The 23,188-nt window shown below is 37.0% G+C and overlaps 1 protein-coding gene and 3 long non-coding RNA genes across 5 annotated transcripts; 3 read left to right on the forward strand and 1 right to left on the reverse strand.

Annotated features, from left to right (window-relative positions):
* The first annotated feature begins 340 nt into the window (after positions 1-340).
* Positions 341-19,261, forward strand: LOC136261616 (uncharacterized). The gene is made up of 4 exons (XR_010703960.1): positions 341-551; positions 1,568-1,660; positions 19,021-19,080; positions 19,140-19,261. It is a non-coding gene; the product is annotated as an uncharacterized lncRNA (long non-coding RNA).
* On the forward strand, positions 3,592-12,965 carry LOC136260926 (uncharacterized). 2 transcript variants are annotated; one of them, XM_066054845.1, is made up of 9 exons: positions 3,592-3,985; positions 4,147-4,179; positions 4,237-4,330; positions 7,547-7,653; positions 8,625-8,960; positions 10,489-10,836; positions 10,888-11,041; positions 12,245-12,339; positions 12,396-12,965. In XM_066054845.1, exons 4-9 carry the CDS (start codon positions 7,603-7,605, stop codon positions 12,708-12,710), a joined length of 1,299 nt encoding a protein of 432 aa, XP_065910917.1. In that variant the 5' UTR covers positions 3,592-3,985; positions 4,147-4,179; positions 4,237-4,330; positions 7,547-7,602; the 3' UTR covers positions 12,711-12,965. The 2 variants fall into 2 exon arrangements, with proteins under 2 accessions (XP_065910917.1, XP_065910915.1); XM_066054843.1 differs by having other exon boundaries at positions 3,592-4,330.
* LOC136260927 (uncharacterized) lies at positions 8,533-10,451 on the reverse strand. The gene is made up of 2 exons (XR_010703760.1): positions 8,840-10,451; positions 8,533-8,785 (listed from the first exon to the last, which is right to left on the reverse strand). It is a non-coding gene; the product is annotated as an uncharacterized lncRNA (long non-coding RNA).
* Positions 19,262-20,376: 1,115 nt separating the features above from the next.
* On the forward strand, positions 20,377-23,058 carry LOC136262164 (uncharacterized). The gene is made up of 4 exons (XR_010704149.1): positions 20,377-20,549; positions 21,423-21,471; positions 22,530-22,582; positions 22,886-23,058. It is a non-coding gene; the product is annotated as an uncharacterized lncRNA (long non-coding RNA).
* Positions 23,059-23,188: the final 130 nt, after the last annotated feature.

The following is a 23,188-nucleotide window of genomic DNA, read 5'->3' on the forward strand; positions in this document are numbered from 1 at the left end:
GTCGGTTAAAGCGGTTTATTTAACAAACGCTTCCTTAGCAGTGCATAGCAACGTAATTGAACGAATTACGAATATTTCATGAATTACGAAATACGAGAAATAGCTAATTATATTATCAAACTACCCTATTGTAAAGTAGTAATACATAGTTGGTTAATTCATAGTAGTATATACTGTCTATAGTTATTCCAGATGAGTTAGCTAGCTGCTTGGCGCCTGGTTTTTAGAAGTAGCACAACATCAACTTGTTTCCTCAGATTCTAAACAAGGAATTTCAAATATGCAATTAAACGTAATAATTTTCAGTAGCGTTTATATCGTGTCCAACCTTCTCTGCCTGTGTACCATGGTACGGACTAAGATGTAAGCGCAGTGATGCAGAGGCGCGCGAGAAGGTATACGTAGGTGATTTAACTGATCGAATGAAAGGATGTGTGGATGAAGACCTTTGTGCTGTTCCATGGTTAACAGGAGCCCCATTCGTCTCGCCATTCTTTCCTTAGTGTGAGAGGTAGGACACCCAGCTTACCGGCGATGTCGACTGAAAAAGGGTAAGTTAGTTCTAGCTCTCTCGTAAATGTGCATGATATACACCTGTAGTCAGAAACCAAGCTGAAGGTGCCATTAGAAGGGATTGTAATTTATTAGGCCACTCCAAGGCGAACTGTAGTCACAGTAGCTAGAACGTCGAGTAGAACGTTTAGGCTAGCTACAGGTATTGGAACATAACTATCTAGGTATCCGTCTTCATCACAGATTATCCTGGAACCCCCATATCAACTATATTTGCAGCAAGGCTAACCAACTTTTTGGCTTCCTAAAAAGGACCTTGCACACTGCACCAATAGAAATTAAAGACCACCTATACAAACAACTATTACTACCATCCATTGAGTATTGTTCAGCCATCTGGGATCCCTACCACAATACAAGTATATACAAACTTGAAATGATCCAGCATCGGGCTGCTCGTTTTGTTCTAAACAAACCGTGGTTCAGATCTAGTGAGCAACAACACGACAGTATAACAGATATGCTGACATACCTTGAATGGCCTAGTCTCCAAGACAGAAGGACAATGACTCGACTTACTTTGCTATTTAAAATTTTGAGAAGGTTAATAGTCATACCTGATCGTTGTATACCTCTATCAGTTCCAGTGTCATATACTCGTTCCAACCACTCCCTCAAGCTATTTCACTTACCAACAAGAATCGATGTTTACAAATACTCTTTCTTACCACGAACAATTATTCAATGGAACCAACTACCTATCTCTGATATTGACAAGATTGACATTGACACTTTTAAGAACAATCTGATTGGTATTGTGTGTAATTGTAATGAACATTAGCGTGTTGCCCCTGGTGGGCTTTGCTAATTAATAATAATAACAGGGTGGGGATTCCCTAAAATATCAGATTCCTTTAAAACCATGACAACTACACTGTTTAAAATGGCACATAAAACTATCAAAAATGTTAATGCCCTCAAATGTACAAATCGAATATCTCCCTCAGGATACATATGTGTAGTCTCATACTCAAACTGCTTTTTTTTCCCTTAGTGGGGGAAAAGGCTCTGGTGTAACTCCAACAGCCATTTCGTCCAGATTCTGGGGATTGTTTGAAGCAGGGCTGGATCTAGTACTGCAATAGTGGTAAGGCCATCTAAGTAGATTAAAAGCACCACAATTTGGGGGAATTTTTTTTATTTAGTGCTCTGAAATGGCATCTAGAGTGCTTTTAGCTTCAAATTTGATTGTTACCATAGTAGTGATTATTATGCCAGCATGTGAAAACTATTCCTATGAAATACAAACACACAAGGAATATCTCAGTGGAAATCAAACTGTGAGTCCACTGACGATGAAGACCTATTCCAAGATGGAGAAGGCACAAGGTTGGCCATTACTATTTTATTAAATGCTGTCCCACTAGGGACCTGTGAGAAGGCTAAAGCCTGTGAATACAGGGAGTCTGAAACATGCAACTAAAATGTTGAAGAATAAAACATTACTCGAACAAAAAATTGAGTTGTTTGACACTGAAGGATACTGTATCTGGCAAATCAAATCATGAGTCCACTGACGATGAAGACTTATTCTGGGCCATTAATCATACGTGCTTGTTTTGTTAATCGCACGTGCTATTTTTTATTTGAAGTGGCTGTCCAAAAGTTGGTATGGCTAAAACCATACCAGCCGTACTGCTAGATCCGGCCTTGTGAAGGGCCGCGAACAAAGTAAAACTAGTGTTTTGTGTTTCATGCACCTGTCGCAGAAATCACTAAATATTCAGCCTCCGATATCAAGAGTAAATAATGGAAGAGAGAGTATCCAACTGCCATATACTGCATCAAAAATGAGCACAGTAGAGAAGCCATCCTGTAGTGCTTTCAAAGGCAGTGTTGAATGAAGTAATAAACACCTTCTAGCTCAGACTGTTTGACTTCAAATCATGCCTGGACACTTCAAACAGTCTGAGCTAGCAGATGTTTATTACTTCATTCAACACTGCCTTTGAAAGCACTACAGAATGGCTTCTCTACTTGGACGTGCTCATTTTTGATGCAGTGTATGGCAGTTGGATACTCTCTCTTCCATTATTTACTCTTGCCAATATGTATCATAAATTTAATCCACCCTGATCTTTCAGATTGTTAGTGCCTTGTGGTAGCTATCATATGGCTACACCAATTGCAACGTCTCATACAATTTTTATTCACGTACACAGTGTACTATTATATAAGTATTAACACTCATGCATGAAACTCTACTAACCATAGGACCTGGCTTTACCCAATTGTAAAAATCAACACTTGTGACACAGCCTTAACTAACTAGTCTGGCACCTAATTTAACTGTTTTAGGAGAGTGTAGCTGTCTATCACTATAGACTCATGGTGAGTCACAAACAAATTTCTGATTGCCCCTAAAGGAGAAATTGTAGCATAAACACTTGGTAGGTGGGCAAGATTAGCACTAAATCAATTAACCAAATAAATCAACTTGAGGTTCTAGTGGTATAGCTAAGCAGCCTCAGGTTCATGCAGCCAAGCATGCATTATACCTTGAGTGCCATACTGCTAGAGATTGTCACATAGACATGCACTATGGGTAGATCTATGGCAGCAGTTAAATGTTGACCTTGCGAAATCAATTTTTCCAGAGTATGCATGACATGTAATTTAGTAACAATAACTTTGTGAGTTTCAAAGTTTGTCCTTGACCATTGAGTTGGCACAAATTTAATGGCCTTGACAATTGATCTTTATTACCACTATACTGCCATATACAGGTTTTGTGTCACATATCAGCTCTTGTAACTGGCACAAATGGTAGTAAAACTATTTGCAACCGTAAAGGTAACCAGATTTACAAAAAAAAAGCCTTCAACCGCATCCAATTTTGTGAACAGTAACTTAGATCTCATGAAAGATGCAACCCTGAAATTTTCTTCATCCACTAAGCTGCTGCCCACTACTGACTAAATTTCAAGTCACTGAATGGTTACAATATGGTCAAAGTCAGGGTCAAAGTTGGCAATTTGCACTGTAAAAACTGCAAGGTAGAAATAACCACAATGGTAAAAACTACCTAGATAATATATGGTTAATGCAACATTAAGTGAGTTAAATCTACTTTGTTGGATATATTTAACTATTTGAGTAATTTCAACCCATACTTAGTAGAAATAACTTTCAAACAGATTGGTTGTTTATCCTTCTTATAACTTAGGTACATTTGACTGTGTAAATAGGTTAAAACAAACTACAAAAATGTCAAAATAACCAAATTAAAAGTTACGTTCATATGATAGTTAGGTTAACTAAAAATCAAATGTTTCATGGTTATGTAAGTTTCAGATCTTCCATCAAAGAGTTTGTGCCCATGAAGTACAAAAGGACTTAAAAGATCTTGAAGACACACAATCGACATATTTGTGGTGTCACTGATGACATAAGAATGAAAATGATCGTCAAAGTAAATAGTCTGACAATGGTACACATGTAGCAGTAACAAATCACCCCCAACAACGTAGACATCAATTAAATGACCAAACAAGGGATCAGTTCCATCTGTCCCTATTATAACATAGCAATTGTTATTGCAATAGTTTATACTGTTTTTCTTAACCCACTTAGGATGGAAAACAGTGGCATCGTTGCTTATTGAAGGTATGGCTCGCTGGATGATGCTTCCTAGTTGGTGTGGCTGTTGTCCAATTGTACTAGGGCTACTGCCCGGACCACACTCAAAGCAAGACTGAAGCATGTTATCAGAAGCCAACTGATAACACATCCATCGCTGATGTCGACTTGCTAATGTGTAAGCAATATTCTTAAAGTTCCCCAAATGAGAAGCCTTTTTAAACAAGCTAAGTTTAGCTTCATGCCGCATAGTCCAATACCTGGTCATTGGTCCGAGTGCAACAATTTGGTCAGGATAATGAACAAGAAAATGAAACTTGGGTGTAATCATTGAACTTGAATGTAATGACTTGAAAAGAGAATGATGCTCCGCAATCAGTAGTTTTAGGACAGCACAATATCCCTTGGGTACAACAGGAGAAAACACAATATCAAAAATTTTTAGCAGTAAAAGAAAACACTGCCAGTGTTCATCTCCTTCAGGAACACAATCTCCCATTATCAAAGGGATAATTTGACAAAGAAGTAATGTTTGGGCAGCCGATAAATGAAATTTTTTATCATTAGACCCCAGCAATTCTCTAGTTATTATTCCTGGCCTGTCCATCTCATTTTTGCCATAATCAAAATTCTCGATACGGTGATTATATTCAGCTACAGTAATATATTTCTCATTCACACAATGTTTAACCAGTAGCTTGACCTCAAGTTGAGCAACACCTTCTAGGATATCATGCATAGCATCATGTGGTAAACCACCATCAAACATGGAAAAATTTTTTGCACACATCAACTTACTACGACGATTGATTCCGTATGTTTTAGAGTAATGATCTTTTAGATCTCCTTCAGCTGCATCCAACTCATCACATTGTCTCTTGTGTATTTCAGCAGTTCGTTGACAAAAATCACTTGACAAAAACTTGTCCTTATATGATGTAGTTTTGACCATACAAGTACGACAAAATCTATGTGAAAAAGAAAAAGACTCCTTGAATCCTCCCAAAAGATTACTAGCTAGATTATCAGCCAGAAAACACATTAAACCTCCTTTAAAGTTGCGCTGATGGCCACTGATGTTAACATTAATACCATGCGTAGTTAACGTATTCAAATCTTTTATAAATGGTTCAAGAATAGTGTCAATACCATATTTCTGAATTACAGGATGTGTTGCACAAGCAACTAAATTAATGCTCCTTAATGTAGATCGAAATTTAGGTGGAATGTTACCGAGAGTGAATAAAATGATGCCTAATTTATGTTTCTTGGTATGTGTGCCTAGGGGGTTACAAACTTCAAGCTCATCAAAGTAGGCAATTACTTGAAGTGCAAGTGGATCATTTGAAAATAATGGGTGATTGCAAGCTAATTCTCCATCACAAAAATCTTCAAGTTTATCATCTGATCTCCTGTGAGGATTATCAATGAATTCCAACAGACTGGAATCTCCCAGTAGTCTTTCAAGCGTCTTAAAAATAGGAATATATTGAAAAGAGTCACGTTGTTCTACTAGCGATCTCTTAGTTCCTGAAAACCTTGCAGCATAAAAAGGTTCACCAACTAAAATCTCCTCTGGTTCCTATAGTAAAATAACAGATTGGTGTACGTTCATTCACCGTCCTTAAAACTTTATGTTTATAAGTGAATTTACCAAAATACTTGCATTAATGCATTTACCATAGTAATCTTAGTTACTGCTTCAACAGAGTATTATGTACTAGTTCAAACTTACCACTAAGCCAAGATCTTCTACAAAACACTCCTCTTGTTTATATCTTGTTTCCAAGCCAACAAAAGGATCGGCTAAGTCTTTAAACACACTGTCAATTTGTGTATCATCTATTCCAAGTGAAGCAAGCTTAGCACGAATACCACTGTGAAGAATTTGCACTGTGTGGGAAAAAACAGTCTTTGACCCTTCCATAACATCATCGATCGCTGTCTGAGACAAACGATGGTTTTCTTTTAATTTCAACAAATAAAGGGCGCTGGCTTTCTTTTGACGAATCGCATCAATGCCTAGCAAATGCTCCAGATCTGGATTGAAATCTTCATTTCCTATATACAATGGTATTTAATTAATGATTCATTAGAATGTGATGCCTTTATTAAAGCAATTGGGATTAGTTACTGCATCACAAGTTGCATGAGTGCTGCTAAGTATTCACAAAAGTTGGTTTTGCCACAAGGGATCATTAAATCCACTAGCTACTGGAACAGTAAACTATATGATGTGATCATCTTTACGACCCACTTTTATAACTCTATGACAGTATAAAGCAATAGTTGCAATGCATATGTACTCCACTATTAACTTTGACACAATTAATGTACTGTACAGCAAGCACAAATTATAATATATGTGCATTGTGTGTACACTATCGCAGGAACCATATTAGACCACCGTTACTGCATGGGAGACTGACATACAGTGTATAGCTACTATATACACAAACCTTGTTGGAAAGCGTCATCGTGAAAATTGAAAGAGGATATCTCAGGTTCATCGGAACAATTCAACTGTTGCGATGCTCTATGAACTCGAGACTGAATTATGCCGGAATCTTTATGCTTTTTGTAGATATGTTGATAGAGAGCTGAAAATGACTTGGAAGTATTACTGCAACCACCGATTCCACACACAACTGAAAAGCGTGGATCACTGGAATGAACTAGTCGTATATTAAGTGCCTGGAAAACACAAAGGGGGCACTTAAACCTTGCATATTGCCCGCTGGTACCGGCGCTAGAACTACTCGCCATCTGGAGTTTCTATCGGTAACACGACAATCATCACCACTGCTCTCAGGTAACTATAGGCTACCATGCACACGTGATAGCTAAAAAAATTGGCGGTGCAACTTGGCGCTCATATGGTGTTTGCCGCCTTTTTTGGTTTAGTGCTTTCAAGTTTGGTAGATTTGCTTGGTGGCCTCGTTGGTAGCTCAATACTGAATGTCCGAGACGATGTCGTCCACTGACGTTGACCAGCTTCAGAGCGAGATTCCGAACGAACTCAACGAAAGTATGTGAAATTCTGAAAGGTACGTAACTAGCTAGCTACTAAAGGTTAACTCATTTGGCACACAGCGAGGAACGGCGTAGCTGCAGACTATGTCTGTCTAGTTGAAGTGACAACAGCAGTTCTAATCTTAGTCAAAACTTACTAGCAGCCCTGTTGGATGCCCCGGCTGTACTCTCCAGGTCTCATTAACGGACTGGATTGCCTAAAAACATTGTACAGTACCCGGTCTTGTCACATAGCTTTAAAAATTGTTCACACAACTTGCCATCTTTCACGGCAAGTGTCTTCCACTTTGTCAGTATACATGTAGCTTGTTGATGTGTACAGCATTATACAGCAATGTGATTTTTTATTTTTTTTTTGTAGAGAATTACATTGATGGTAAAGAATTCTTACAGTTGAGTCAGCAGGACTTAAAGGAAATGATACCTGCCATAGGCATTGTAAAGAAGCTGTTGAGGCTTATTTCAAAGGTATTTTAGGTGTATGTAGTAGCCGTCTTATTTATAGGTATATTTTTAAATTTATTTATTAATGTTTTACAGTACAAGTATTCACTGAAAGCCATAAAATTAATTACAGTATCGGAAAAAAGAAACAAACTATATTCCAGTGTAAAGCCATACTTAAGTAACCTAATTATTGCATCTGTGACTGGTCTCATGGGCTAGGCTTGAAACAGACTCTCAACAATTAGACAATGGCATGCAGAGAATGCTTTGAGGTATGCAGGGTTTTTACTCTGGTAAGACACCTTGCCACAAACTTTGACACATAGATTACATACTGGATTCCTAACAAGTTTAAGATTTCAGTCACATGGGCCATTGTCTAAACAGCTAAGACATGCATTGCTAGGATTCTCCCTCAGGAATGATGTAATAATCAGCCTCGGCTCGCATCAGTGATTATTCTTTGGGTTGTTTATCCACTGAAGAATCCTAGCACTGCATGTCTTACCTAGGCATTATCTGGTTCTTCTAAAGCTGGAGAGACTATTAACTTACAATTTTTGTATAAATCAAAAAGATTGCATGTGCACTAATTTATTAGAATATTTGCAAAGCACATGTAATAGTGGGTGATACATGGCTATTCTCAGTGTTAAATTTTTAGCTATAACCAATATCGTCTTCACCAGGGGAGATTTCAAGATGTTCTAATAGAGCAGTCCAATACTCTTATAGGAAAATCATTGCACTACCATGTATTTCACAACCACTTAGCAAGATCTTGAGAATTAGCACTGACCCGTACTCTGTATTTGCAATAAACGGTACTCATGTATGATAATTTTATGATGTTTAGGCATCCCACGTAGCTACGTATATACATTGTGAGTTGAGGCTGTATTTGATTGCTTGAAGTTTAATTGTTGACATAATATTATGTATGTAGTGTTCATGAAAAGTTTGCAGTAATTGTAAATATGATTTTTATATAGGATGATATTCCTGCTTTGTCATCTGTTGATACGTACAGTCCAACTCCATGTAGTGATCAAGGTTCGACATGTTCAACACAGTCTGTTGCTTCGTGTACATCAGGAAGTCTGTCAGCAAGCAGTTTTGAAATACCTTCTCACTGGAGACCAGAGACGGATGCCTGTATTAAGAGAAAGGAGCTAACACAAGAAAGTCGGAATGATATTGTTAGAACCTTGGTTACTCTTACAATTTCTAAAGTGGGTTCGAAGCCATCCAGAAGCAACTGTGAGCAGGTTGCCAGACTCCTTATCCTTAAATATCCATATATGAAGGATGATATAGGTGATGGCTATGTAAGTTATGTTATGCAATTGTACACATATTAAAGAGTATAATTTGTACATTTAAATAGCAATAACTGTCTATTTTTAATTTTTCCTATCCTGAGTGCTGTGTTTTCCATACAGCACGAATTTGTGGTGCTTTAATTAATACTTGGATGGTTTTGCATGGGAGGAACAATGGGTATAAATACTCGTGCATATTGTATGCACTCATTCAGAGATAAAACAGTTTGTTTACCACATATCTATGGAATAACTGCCATATTAACAAAACAACACACATTTTGTCATTGTATGGCCAATGGAGTACAACTGCCGCCGTTGATCCTCCCGTGCAAAGTACACAATATGGTAGTGATTTTTGTAACTTCACGTGTGCAATCTAAGTTGCTATAGTGCATTAAATTCTGGCATTTTCTAGCAATGCATAGCATTTGCCACATGGTTATATTCAGCTGAACACTGGTGGAATGATTACTAGATGATGATGTATTGTCCTCCAAGTTTCCATCCACTATATTTGTACTTGTATTTCGTTTTTTGTAATTAGTTTGTGTACGTTTTTGTATGGAAGAACAGCTATACCGAATATTGGAGCTAAAATAATAAGCAAGAATACAAGTACTGTGGACTGTATACATGTACTGCAGATTTACGCTACAGTGGATTGGTTGCTTCTTGCAACATTGGAGAGTAAAATGCATAGAGCATGGTATGGCTTCTTACGTGGCAATTAGCCAACTGATACAGAAATTTTGAACCAATCCGATATATTCCGATATGTTGAATCTAAACACCGATACTGATCTGATATACCGATATAAATTTAGAAACCAAATGGAGATGTCAAATTAAACTATATTTATGCACTTATAACCACTGTAAGATCACTGGCAATGCTTCGTTGCCTATGGTGGTGTGGCCTCTATTATGTGGCCCAGACAACAAATATTTTAATGGATACTCCTGCTAAGATTACTCTCCATTTTAATGGCTGGTTGTTCTAGGTTGTATTCTCTGGTTCATTCCATGGTTGCTTTTAAAACTCACTAATTTGATTGTTGATTGTATGATTGGTAAACGTTATAACAATAAAACAGTAGCCATGTGTGTGCACTTAGATGGCTTCTCGTAGCATAGTGTTTTGCAATAAGCAAGAAAGTCACTGTTTCCCAGTCTTGTTAGCTGTATTACATCGCATAGTCAGTGCACACTGTCTTTAAGACAGCCCAGTTGTACTGTATATCGGTATATCGTATCGGTTTTGGCAGTAATATTGATCCCTACCGATATTGACAAAAGTCTCCGTACCAGCAACCAATATGATATCGGTGTATCAGTACACCCCTACTAGAAACACAATTTTAATAATAAGAACTTTGTACTTCGGCCATGTACAGTTAAATCTTTAGCATATCTCATGCTTATTTTGACAATTTTCTGAAATTTGATGGCATCTTTTAAAATTATATTATATATACTTCTTGTATTTGTATGATGTATGAATTTGCTCTTATGTGAAAGTTTATTGCTGCAGACTTCATGGGTGGACAAAATGATTGAAAGAATCCGAAATTTAATCAAACTGGACAGAAAGAGAGGAGCTTCCATTGATCAATCACCTGCTCCAAAAAGAAGTAATAACAAGGACAAACTTCAAAGAAGGTACCCACTAACTCAGAACTCACCTATTGTGGATTTGGAGACTTTTGAAGAACACAACAAGGCTATGGTGGAAGAAATGAAAAATCGTACTCCTCGTGACCGGGTATTGCTTCCATTAATGAAAACCACTTTTCAGAATCAATGGGTTTATGTACGGAAAGATGCCACCAGTGTTAAGTCTATCATTACTGAATATCCATGCCTCAAATTTCCAGCAATTGTAAGCATGTACAGTAATATTGTTAAATGTTTATGTTGTTATTGTATACAGTTGGAGCAAGAATTAGCTATGATAACAGGGAGAGCAAATGTAAAAGATTCTTTTCTGAGGGAATGGGCTCGATATGTTCCAGCTATCATTGCATTGGGCAAAAAAAGCTCTAAGAAGAACGTCAAAGAAGTGCTGAAGACTGCTCGTGAAGAAGGTACAGTGTGACTGCTATTATTGCATATCATAGAAGTCTGTATTTAAAGTAATATCTTATAACCATGTCTGTTGGTAGTGATCCACCAATAAGAGATTTAACCGATTATCTGATACTTGAATTACATACTGGCCGATACCGATAACCGATCCGATGTTTATATTTACTCAATTTCTACATGTTTTATGCAATATTGCAATATATTTCCTTAATTTCTGTCTTGATTTCTTAAATATAATGTTAGGGTCAGCAAAATTAATCTGCCAAAACATCTACTAATAATTACCGATATTTCCAAAATTTGGCCGATAAATCGATTTCTGATGCTTTACCGATTAACCGGTGCATCACTATCTGTTGGTACAATTCAAAGTCTCATTTCTTGTTGAAGTCATGTTGTTTTACAGAGTTTTAATAGGTACTTGGTACATGAGGTTTAAAACACAATTTGCAAATAGTATACAGTGAATGTGTTTGAAGTCTAAATAAAATTACTCAGAAGGTGTCAAACTATTTTTATGGCCAGCTAGTAGGTCTCTTTGTGGATTGTAAGATCTCAGAGGAGGGTGGACAAGCGCACGTGAGTGCATACATTTGTATTAAAAGTATAACCAAGCCTTCAGTGAAGTTTAAATGGGTACCATTCGAAAGTGTGCTTCACGTTTAGTATATTTAGCCGGTCTGCCCCACTCTTCCCCACTATTCCCAACACGTAAATCGCCCTTGAATTTATAGAAGATCACGTGTGCAGTAAGTTTGTCGGTGGAATCGATGCGTTGCACTCTAGCGACACCTTATAAGCTTCTATTCGAGCCCAACAATCGTTGAAGAAGGTATTATGATATACAATATGCCTCCTATGCTCGCTCCCATGGAATTAAAGAAAGGAAAGCGGACGCCGCTAGCGTGTCCTCATGGAGAATCAAGCAGGAAATAGGACATCTTTGTACTCATTTTCTTCCGTTTGTCACAAAAAGCACAAGATAAATTAGTGTGGCTGTTGCTAAACAGGTTTTATCACTTCATTTTAGTCTTGGTATTAGAAATATTCAATTAACGGTAATAATTTTCAATAGCGCTTATATCGTGTCCACCCTCCTCTGGTAAGATCTCTTTGTCTTCCAATGGTCAAAGCACACTATGCATGCCATGTTCTAAAGCACATGACCATTGTCATTAATGTATTTTTATTTCTACTTTCAGATGGTGATGATATTTTAGCTCTGAGCATACTAGTGGAGTTGTTAGCTCCGAAAAATGCCAAAGAGACGATCAAATTTGTTTACACGGAGTATCAAGTATGGTTCTATGAATAATGAAACTGCAACTATGATATTTATTGTTTCTTGTGTAGATATCCACAAGAGTAGAGGATGCAGCAAAGTCACAGACATCATATGCAGCACCACGAATAGGAGGGTACCTTGGTGTAGGTCCAGATGACCAATTTTTTGTTTTTGTGGAAAACATGACTCTCTGTCAGTGTTCAACATTGCCAGATGCCATCTTTCTTACGTTTTCAGCATACTATTCATTTTACCTTGAGTACTCAACCCAAACCAAAAGCTTTATGTGGTTTCTTCAGGATTATATCTTCTCCTATCCTGATAATACTGACCGCAGTGCATCATATTTGGCAGTCACGTCAGATATTAAACGTAACCTGTGAACATAAATATATCTATTGACAAACAAGACTGTACTCATATATAACATCTTTACAGGCTGTACTAGTTATGTTACGTATATGCCATGTTGTAAAAGTCTATATATTTGTTCATGATTACTGTTACTAAGAGATAATATTATGTTGTCACTATGTAAACAATTACAAGACTGTTGTTTAATCCTTGATGACGATTTGTGACTTGTATACTATGTGTGATAAATACTAAAGGATTTATAATATGCTACCAATTCACAGAAAGCAAACAGTGGTGAGGCAGGTTATCATCTAGGTACAAACAACAACAACACAACCAATTGTAACAGTCATTATTACCAACCATATGGTATAAGTAACTTTCTGGATGGTTATCATAGCTAATTATAAGGAAGGTAAATAGTTCATTCTGTAAGTAGTAACTAACCACTGGTATTGTGGTTAACACCACCACTAACTGCAGGCTTTTTACCCTAATACTGAAGTGGTTACTTTAATTCCTGCTATAGTTAAAGCAACACCTGGTGGTTATTATTACCTACCTTGATGGAGGTACTTTCAACCCACACAAAGTTGTTATAACATTTTGGATCTTGGTTGATGTTACCAACCTTAGGTTAAAGTTACCTCTTCACATAGATGGTTCCTATAACCTTTAAAATAAATGGTTACTTCTACCTAAAATTTTGGTTACCTGAGTTTCTGGTAAAACTACCCATTTTTTTGGGTTAAATCTACCTTTCAGTTTTTACAGTGTGGATGTACATGGGTGACTCCTTTTGGCATGTCTGGATACTTGTATAGTGTGTTACCTAATGTACTAGTAATGTGCTGACTGGTATGTTATCAATACTATTATTATGATTAAAGTACTTGGTAAAGGCAGAGCCTGTATACCAGAAGGCCTTGTAAAGGCCAAAGATGTTGATATTAACTGCACTAAGTATGTTTGAAAAGTAGGAGAAAAGAAAAAATCCATGACTGGACCTGGGCAGCTTCGAACCTGCAGCCATCCGATTAACGCTCAATACACTGTAGATGTAGTGGGATAAAGGGCATAAGGGTGCACACCCCCTCTTGCATGGGTATGCAGTTTCATCAAAGCTTACAAATAATATTTATGGTTTACCAATCTAGCATAGGTTGCTTTTACAATAAAGCTTGCTAAGGAGGCTGTTGTTAGACCAGTATGCAGTTGCTACCCAGGTCATATCATCTAGAGAACAATCATAAGTTAGATTTGTTTCACAGTAGAAGTTAGAGGAAATCAGCTGAGATTTATATACATAGACTAGCCAGGGGGTCATGTGTCTGTGCATGTGTGTGTACTGTTGCCTCACACATGCACATGCATGCACACACACACACTGCATTACATTAGATGGTTGATGAAGTGGTAGGTAATTCTATAGTTCAGTGTTGTCTATACAATTGCCTACTGACAACCTCTCCAAACCCTTCCCGTTCCACCAGATCAGCTATACCACTTGATAAGTGGTGTGATACAGTGTTTGTAAGTAAGGAAGGATACACATGCACACAAAAAATACACTTCACTGCATAGCCAAGTGGTTAGGGCACAAGTGGCTAGGGAATTGGCTAGGTAATTGAAAGGTTCCTCCCAATTAGTGTTATTTCCTTGCGTAACAAACCTTACTCACATTGCTCAAGTCTACCCAGCTGTTTGAATGATGCACCGGAATCCCAGTGCTGTCTCACTGGGTGGCAATAACTGTGTTTCACATGGCTGCCAGAGGCTTGCTTTTGTTCTGTGTATGCGTGTTGGCAGACTACATGTCTGTCTGTTAAACCTGAACGGTCCTCCTGCAGTAAATTTGCCTGCACAAACTCAAGTGCTTTAGTAGTATGCGCAGGCTAGGCATCCTAGTGCTGGTTCACTGGGTGGTAATAGCATGGCTGTCTGAGGGTTTGCTTTGTGTGTGTGTGTGTGTGTGTGTGTGTGTGTGTGTGTGTGTGTGTGTGTGTGTGTGTCTATGGCTTTTGCTTTGCTTGTGTCTATGTGTGAGTGTGTGCGTGCGTGTGTGTGTGTGTGTCTATGGTTTTTGCTTTGCTTGTGTCTATGTGTGAGTGTGTGCGTGCGTGCGTGCGTGCGTGTGTGTGTGTGTGTGTGTATGCATTAGACAGCACTAAATAGTTGGATTGTTTTGATGAACAATGTTGCTGCTAATTTCCAGTATGTGACATAAGGGTGAGGGAAGTACCTGGCACACCTTCACATAGAGATAATATTAATGTGTTATGGAGTACTGGTGTACTAGTCTTGTTAAGGAGAGCACCTGAGTAGTGCACAAATTATTAACATTTGCTGGTAGATGTAATCTTGTACACATGCAACTTCTAGACGGTTTGTTGTTCTGGTGGTTGTTATCATCTGTTGTGTGTATATGTGTGGAGAGAGAGAGAAAAGGTCCCATTTTCAGTTATCATGCAGCAGTGTTTCCTTGGACTATTTACACTGTTCCACTATAAGGACCTGGTGATAAAAGCTATTGCCCATGTCCAGAAATTTGAGTGTCCACACTGTAAGAGATAGTAAAACATTCTTGTGTTACTATCTTAACATTTCGTGTGCTAAATAGAATGTACACACGTACCTTTTTGTTTGTATAATAGCGTAATGCATATGGATTTTAGTTGTGTTAATGTGACCAGACCACTAATAGCTTTTACTTTACTGATCATTTTAAGGACACTACCTAGTAATTTTATATTTACAAGTGATCTCCTAACAGGTTGGTATAGTACATTACCTTTTAGTTATAATGTAAACTTAATTATTGATATGAGTTCAATGCGAAGGAATACAACTAAGTTACATACAATAGCATGACCCTTTAGTGGCACCCAAGATACGAAATTAGTCATGTGCCATGATACTGTTCATTGATCTCACCTGACTACACATTTTGTTTTCCTTTTCAACTATTTGAATCATGTTGATACATGCACAGATTGGTAAGCGAGCGTCATCAATATCTGACATATGAAAATTTATGTCACAAAAAGGTGGTACTGAGATAAAATTTTCATGGGCGGGGATCCAACCCTGTACTTTTTAGTTAACAATAAGGTGGAAACGAATAATACAAATATTCATGATTCGTTCATTAAGAAATATTTGTTATTTTGTTAATCAGACAATTACATTATTTGTGACCGGATTTTCAAAAAAGGGGTCTTCCACACACATCCAATTTACGAACTTTGGCAATTCATAACTTCAGATTGGAAAAAGTTATTGTGCTGAAATTTGGGCAGTAAGTACCTTTCTTGAGCATTAAGTTATGATCTTCCAAGTTCATAGAATGGATGTGTGTGGAAGACCCCTTTTCGCAAATCCAGTCACATTTTAGCTTTGAAAAAGCTGCTGAAAACTGCAAGCTGTTATTTTTGAACCACCTTTTAAAGACAAATACATCCATTAGCATTCAAAGTTGTACTAGTAATCAAAGTGATTTTGTCCCTTTCAAGCACCTAGTTAGAATAGTTTGTTCATTAATTTGTATTCTTTAAAATTTGATATTTTTTCACCTCTAGGTAGCAGTTCAATAGGGCTTCTTGTTTGTGGTGTCTGCCCTGTAGTGTAAAGTCACTCTAAAATTAAAAACACATTAATTTTATGTGGGCTACAGAATGTACGAATGCAAAAAGTTGTAACGTACCCCATGTGTTTAGTACTACATCTACTAAAATTTATTTGGTCAACACTTACCATATTTGTGGCTACTTAGCTTGTATTGGTACAATAGGATTTGTCACTTGTGCATGCCATCCACTGTCTAACTACAGTTCTCCTTACCATAAACTTCCGAAGTATTAAAAAAAAATTTTTTTTTAACTTTACAATAGCAAATCCTAACCACCTCATAAACTTTTATGTTGCTATATATGAATTATTAAACAAAAATCAAGCCAATTAGCTTAGATTACCACATATTTTAAATTAATTTCATAAAATTTTGAAGCAAGAATTTCCGCATGCCTGCAGAGATTGAGTAATATATGCACAAGCAAATACGCTAAGCTAAAATTGCTCTGTAATGTTTTCTACATTGCAATATGGATTCTGCTCCACACAAAAGAATTTTAGTCCCTACAAGTATATGGTAGTACATACGCTTTTTGGGTTTGTCACATAATTGTTCACATAAATCATTTAAAAGTAGCAATCAAAAAAATGCTCTGTATTTTCTTTACTTTACCATAGGTGAGCACATTAAATCTTGTAAATGTAGAATGCTACATTTTTCATTTGAACTGTTACATTTTTCATGAAAATCAGAGAGTTTCAAGCTCAAATATCAATGTCTCCTTGCAAACACTTTGCAAAAAGGTTCTCAAAATTAATATCTAATTTTGTGTCATAGTTTCAAATTTAATGGTAATATCATTTTCCATTACTGAGTTATGATTTTTAAGAATCGTGACAAAATTTCGGAAGTTTATGGTAAGGAGAACTATAGCATAGATAACTTCCACAAGGACATTTATATCTTCTTTCTGCAAGCAAAAGCTCTATTAATTGAAAAGTGATGGGTCCCATACAAACTAAGAACTCTTAATTGTTGCAAATGTATGGGCATACAGTACACTAACACTTTTAAGCAGGAACTTCCTGACTACTGCGGTATTTGTGGTCATGCAGGGGCAGTTTTAGGGGGTTTTTGGGGTTACCACCTCTGATCGTAGCGCGCACCCTTACAATTTGTGTGGGTGATAAAAAATCACCAAGAGTTATGTATACTGTATTATATTAGCACTTTTTCTGCTGGTGAAACTTCATACTTTTGCCTTTGAAATCACCATTATGGTGTTCAACAGCATGTAGTAACCATTTTTTTTGGTCTTTGACTTACAGCTAGGCTGAAGTTGCAATTCCAGAGTGGAAACCCCCTCTAAAAATTTCTAGATCTGCCCCTGTCATACTTATGCATAATTGAATACTCAACTTTTATACCAACACACAGCTACCCTCTCTTGAACTTAATGTTAATCAGCCCTGCTTGTGCCTTTACACATTCGTACATTACAGATACATTATGTTGTAATAGGTGGCCACAAGCGGTCACAAAAGTCATCTGCATACATGAGTGAGATAAGTTTTTGTATTAAATTATTAAGGCTGAATAATTATTGAATTGCTTTAGGTTACTGTCTTGTTGTGGTTATCAACATATTAGATGCTAAAGCCATGCCAACTGATTTAGTTGCTTCACATGCCCAACCAACCCACTTTTGCATGATTAAAAAGAATCTAGCTGAGTTAAATACCATGTATACTGAGTGTGATCCTCAATAATGCATGTTCACCTGCATGTTCACCTCCTCAATAATGCATGTAAGTTCACCTGTTCACCTCGAAACTATACATCACTTGTTTCAAGCTAGTGCTATTTCTTTGAGACCACTCCCTAGTTGTGCTTCTTTATTTTTCACTTGTTTGTACTAGACTTCTGTTGATATATTTATATGCCAACCTACTGACCTGCACTCTTGAGATTTCTGCATGAAGCAACTCAAGTTGAACAGTTGTCTATTTTTTGCTATATACGTAGTTTGTTGTTGAGAAGAGGAAGCTATAGGTATTGGCTATATTACATTACAAAAGTGTGGATTGTTCTCATTTGAACGTTGGGGTTTGTAGGAAACAGTTGCCAAGCTTTTTTGTAAAGATTTAGTACCTAGTTAGTTACCCAATTATATGGAAATTATACATGATGTATAAGTTTATTTATTATATCCATTTTGTTAGTCAATTTTGTGTGCATAGTAAAGGCATCATCACATGCATGTATAGAAAATATGATAATAGCAGTGTGTCAGGAGGCTAATACAGTGCAGACGAACTGTATATAATTTCAAGACATCCTGTACACATATAGGGTAGGTGGTGCTTTAAGAGTTATATCTTGTTCGTGACATTCATGAACTGCTTCTTTTTTTTGTGCATCATTCTATCAGAAAGTGTTCAAAATTATAATCTATTTCTAGTCATAGAACAAAAGGCAGGTTTATATATATATATAATTTAGGGATTTATGCATGTGATCAATCTTGGTGTCTACTGTCTACATATAAAAGTGGAGTTATTTTCATATCACAACTGTAGTATTTGTATTTTCTGTATAGCTATATATGTACTGTATTTCGAGTGTACTCACAATACAGTACATTTTGCCACTTTTATTCTCTCACACAATGTGCAATACATGCTTAAACATCTATGTAGTCAATTGGCTTGCAACCTTAATGTGGTGTATGCGACTATGTGTACTTGTGGTCTTGTTCTTTGTAGTTGAGGTGTTTTGACAAGCAGCAACAGCTGAAATTCTGACCACAGAAGTGCATGATAGTAGTAAGTTGCTACCAATATAGAACGTGCAATGATCATGATTTCTTTTCAGGAAAAAAAAGAATCGATCGAAGAAAAGAGATAATGCATCCTTTTACTGACATGCATGATGTTTTGTGTGAAGTGGCAATTCACCATGTAAAATTTCATATGTTATGTATCGTTGACATAATACACTTTTCAATAATGGTTTACATATAAAATCTGTGAACAGTGCAGATGACAATAGACAAGTAGTCATGAAATGCCAACTCATACTGTGTCAGTGTAGCTATATATAAGTGTAATTCTTTACTGGGAATGTCTACACTAGACAATTTCAATGGTAGAGGCATACATAGGTGTATGTATAATTAAGATAAATTATAGACTGATAGGTATATCTGAAATTTAAGCAACAGTTAATAGCTAATGTAATACTCCTGCTAACATGGCTACGTGCACGTATACACTGCCAACTGCAAGAATTACACACTAGCTACTGTTACGTATATAAATAATGGGTAATTCTTTTACCAGCAGTACACCATTGCATGTGCAGTATAAAGTGATGCATGACATGCCAAGTGTACTGCAGTCATAATAATGCGCATTGTTCGCATCAAGTGTACACATTGTGTGTATGTACTTGCCCATGGCCATCTATAAGTTGCTATATGAGACATACACTGTATGCATGTGATTAGTTAATGTTTGTCAAGATACTTATACTGTTCTTTAACAGTTGCATTTGTATAAAATTTTATAATGTGCCGTCAATGCAACAAAATAGTAGATTGGAAGTTGCCGTGGAGATCAAATCATCGTGCAGGGTTTTAGTAAGCTTTTTGTCGATCCCTAGCTGAATAAGTAGTGTATGATGCTATAATACCAACCCGTGCATAGCTCTAGCCACAAATAAAGTTTCAAGCAGCAGACTCAGACTTGACAATGCTGTCCTGTACATTTAACTAAAGTGTGCATGCAAGTTCCACATGTTGTAGTTATTATACTCCATTAAAGTATTCATCTATACAAAATGACACATGATTAGTGCATACAAATGAGCAGATGTGTATCAAATTCATGTTCGATTACACATATTGATGATATAGGGTCACATAATACGCCAGCTATTATCTACTTTACCTAGTACTGCATGGTCATTGCTGACCCATTAATTTTTATAGCACAAAGCACATAGGATTTGTGCTGCGCTGTTTGTGTGAATGTATCAGAGGCGTAGCTAAGGGGGGGCATTTGCCCCCCCCATCACTAAATGATTTTTTTAAAACCTTCGTCACAAGTTTACCAATCTCGTTATGTACAGACTTGCTCAACCACAAAGTTACGTAATACAGGAAACTGGTTAATCACGTGATCACCGCACATTGCTGTTGTGGTCAACACGTTTTCTGCGTAACAATGACGAGTGAGTGATAAAGGAGATAAACTGGTGACTGTTATGAATATGGAAAGCACCTTGATGGAAGGTACGGTAACTCACAACTAAATTTGCAGTGACTTGTGTATGCACACATTCATAGTGATGAGCGAGTGAATCACTATTAATTTTTGTCTCGAGCTTGTAACTTATACTGAACATAATGTATGGCATTGCTATCAGGTGGTTACCAATGCGCCTGACAATGTCATGCATATTTAAACTGTAAGCTCACTGGTTATGTACACGTGGGGCAAGGTCGAGGACAAGGTTGAGATTTGAACTGTGATGAGCACGACTGAATCTCTGCTTTGTGCTGTTGCAGTTTCACCGTAAATTCTTACCGGTGAAACAACATAACCAAATGGTTAGGACAGTGGCTTATATGCCCCATGATGCTGGCCGGTTCATGCTGTTGCAGTTTCTTGCATTACTTACCATGACTATAACTGGTTATTATGGAACTTTGAGACAGTTTCTATCCGTGTTAACCTCCTACAAGTTACTAGTCTTGTCCAAGGTGGATTTGCCCGCACATACTCAAGTGCTTAGGACACTTTCCCCAGCAGATTCAAGCCTAATAGAGCTCTATATGACATGCTTAATATAATGCTACAGAAATGTTCATTTGATATCATTTCTCTTGTAATGCTGTGTATATACTCCCGGACACTAAACAAGACTATGGGACCGACCATAATTGACGCAGTAAGATACATGAATTATAGTTTAGCTTTTTTCATTGTACCAGTGATAGACATGATGTCATGTACTCATCCAGTATTTTCTATAACACAAACTGAGTACGTATGCCACAAAATTTAATATTTTATCTTCAAATGTTTAGTAAAACACTTGTTCGTATTCTTCCTATTGTGTTGTGCGTATTGTCCAATCTTATATCAATTGCTTTATTTTACAGATTATTAAAACAAGATGCCACAGAACTTGCCAGCTTGAGCAATCTTAGTGTAAGTGTATTTTGTTTGTGATCTTACAATAGACCATATGCAATCTTGGGGGCATGGCTTGTAGTATTGATCGTGTGCAATCTGTAACCAGAATGTCTTGAAAGAATACTATAGTAACTTCTCGGATGTTCCTTTCATCAAGAGTATGAGCATTTAGAATTTTTCCAGTATAGAATTTCTTGCTCTCAGGAATATATGAGACTATGCTCTAGATTGCACATAGTCTATAACAACAAATACAGTGTCCTCAGTAAGGAGATTGATTTAAAACCCCTACCTCACCACCAACATACATTCACATTTGTACCACCCTTTAAGCAAGGCCTAAACTGTTGGTCATCACAATCCTAGAGGGGAAGGTCTGAAAGCTACCGTACAGTAGATAACTTAGGCAGTGTAAAACATAGGTGAATTTGGCAAATAGTCCAAGTTTTTTCCTCGCCTATAGCCATTGTTAGCTATGTCACTGTGTAGAGATATGTTACAAAACACACCGGGGTGTAGCTAGCTTTCTGAATTACCCGGGCACAAGATCTGGCTGTCCCCTTTAACAAGCAATGCGAGCCCATCTCTGTGGACTCTTCATTACAGATTTGCTTTAAAAGAAGTTATGCCTAGCTAGCTACTACACTGCTGTTTGTACAGCTTAACCCTTAAACCCGCATAATCCAGAAAACTGGATTTACACTTAATAAATACACATGCTTTGCACAAAGCGCTGTAACTTTCGAAGCTTTCGTCCCTCCTATGGCTATGCAATTTATATCATTCTACTCATGATGTAGCAAGGATCAAAATGATACCTAGGGTTTTATCCTAACACTAAAATTAATGGTGAAGCCAAAACTAGTCGTGAAAATAACTTTTCAGTAAGGAAACACACAAACCCTTTACATACCTTTATAAAATGGTTGATAACTCGATGGTAGTTGATCCTATCGCTTTGCAACAACTTTCATTCCACTCTTCCTGACATTCACTTTCATAATTTATTGTGTTGATTTTTAGTTAAGACCAGCAACTGTTGTCACAAGTGATGAGTGTTCCTCTTATAATAGGTGCTAGTGGCACACAAATGTTTATTCATTGGAGTCATGTGCATACTGCTGAGGTAAGTCTATTGTCAGCTATGTATATACTGTACCATATGGATATCAAATCATCAATCGAGCATTGTCATTTGCTTAGTTCATTCAGTGCTATTGTAAGAATGATGTAGATTGTCGCTTTTCTGCCTTACAATGTCACTGAAAAATTAGTGTGGTTTCAGAGTGACCTAAAATGCTTCTGGGAAGTTCTGCAATAGTGTTGATTTGGCTTGTGAGATTTTGGCTTCATTTGCTGATTTGATTGTCCAATTTCTGTAATGTGTTTAGTGGTCTTTTATTTCAGCAATTGTCATCTTGATATATAGGTGTTCTGGAGACTATGGGAAGACACCACACACGATGCAATTGGTTTATAATAGTGTGTATTCTAACTTATTCTGTAACTAAGTTTTGTTTGTCATATCGATTGAGTTGTGTATATTTTTATCACTTGTTCAGACCTGTTGCATATTACAAGTTTAATCGAAGGTTAACTTGAAGGTGGCCATAATAACATTAATAGATGGGAACTAACGTCGAACACTATGCATTATTCAGTAAATATCTAAACGGTAGGGTTAGCTTGATCACTATGCATTATGGTATTCATTAGAAGGTATCAACAGGTT

Source organism: Dysidea avara, chromosome 7 (assembly GCF_963678975.1).
Source record: "Dysidea avara chromosome 7, odDysAvar1.4, whole genome shotgun sequence".
NCBI classification, from domain to species: domain Eukaryota; kingdom Metazoa; phylum Porifera; class Demospongiae; order Dictyoceratida; family Dysideidae; genus Dysidea; species Dysidea avara.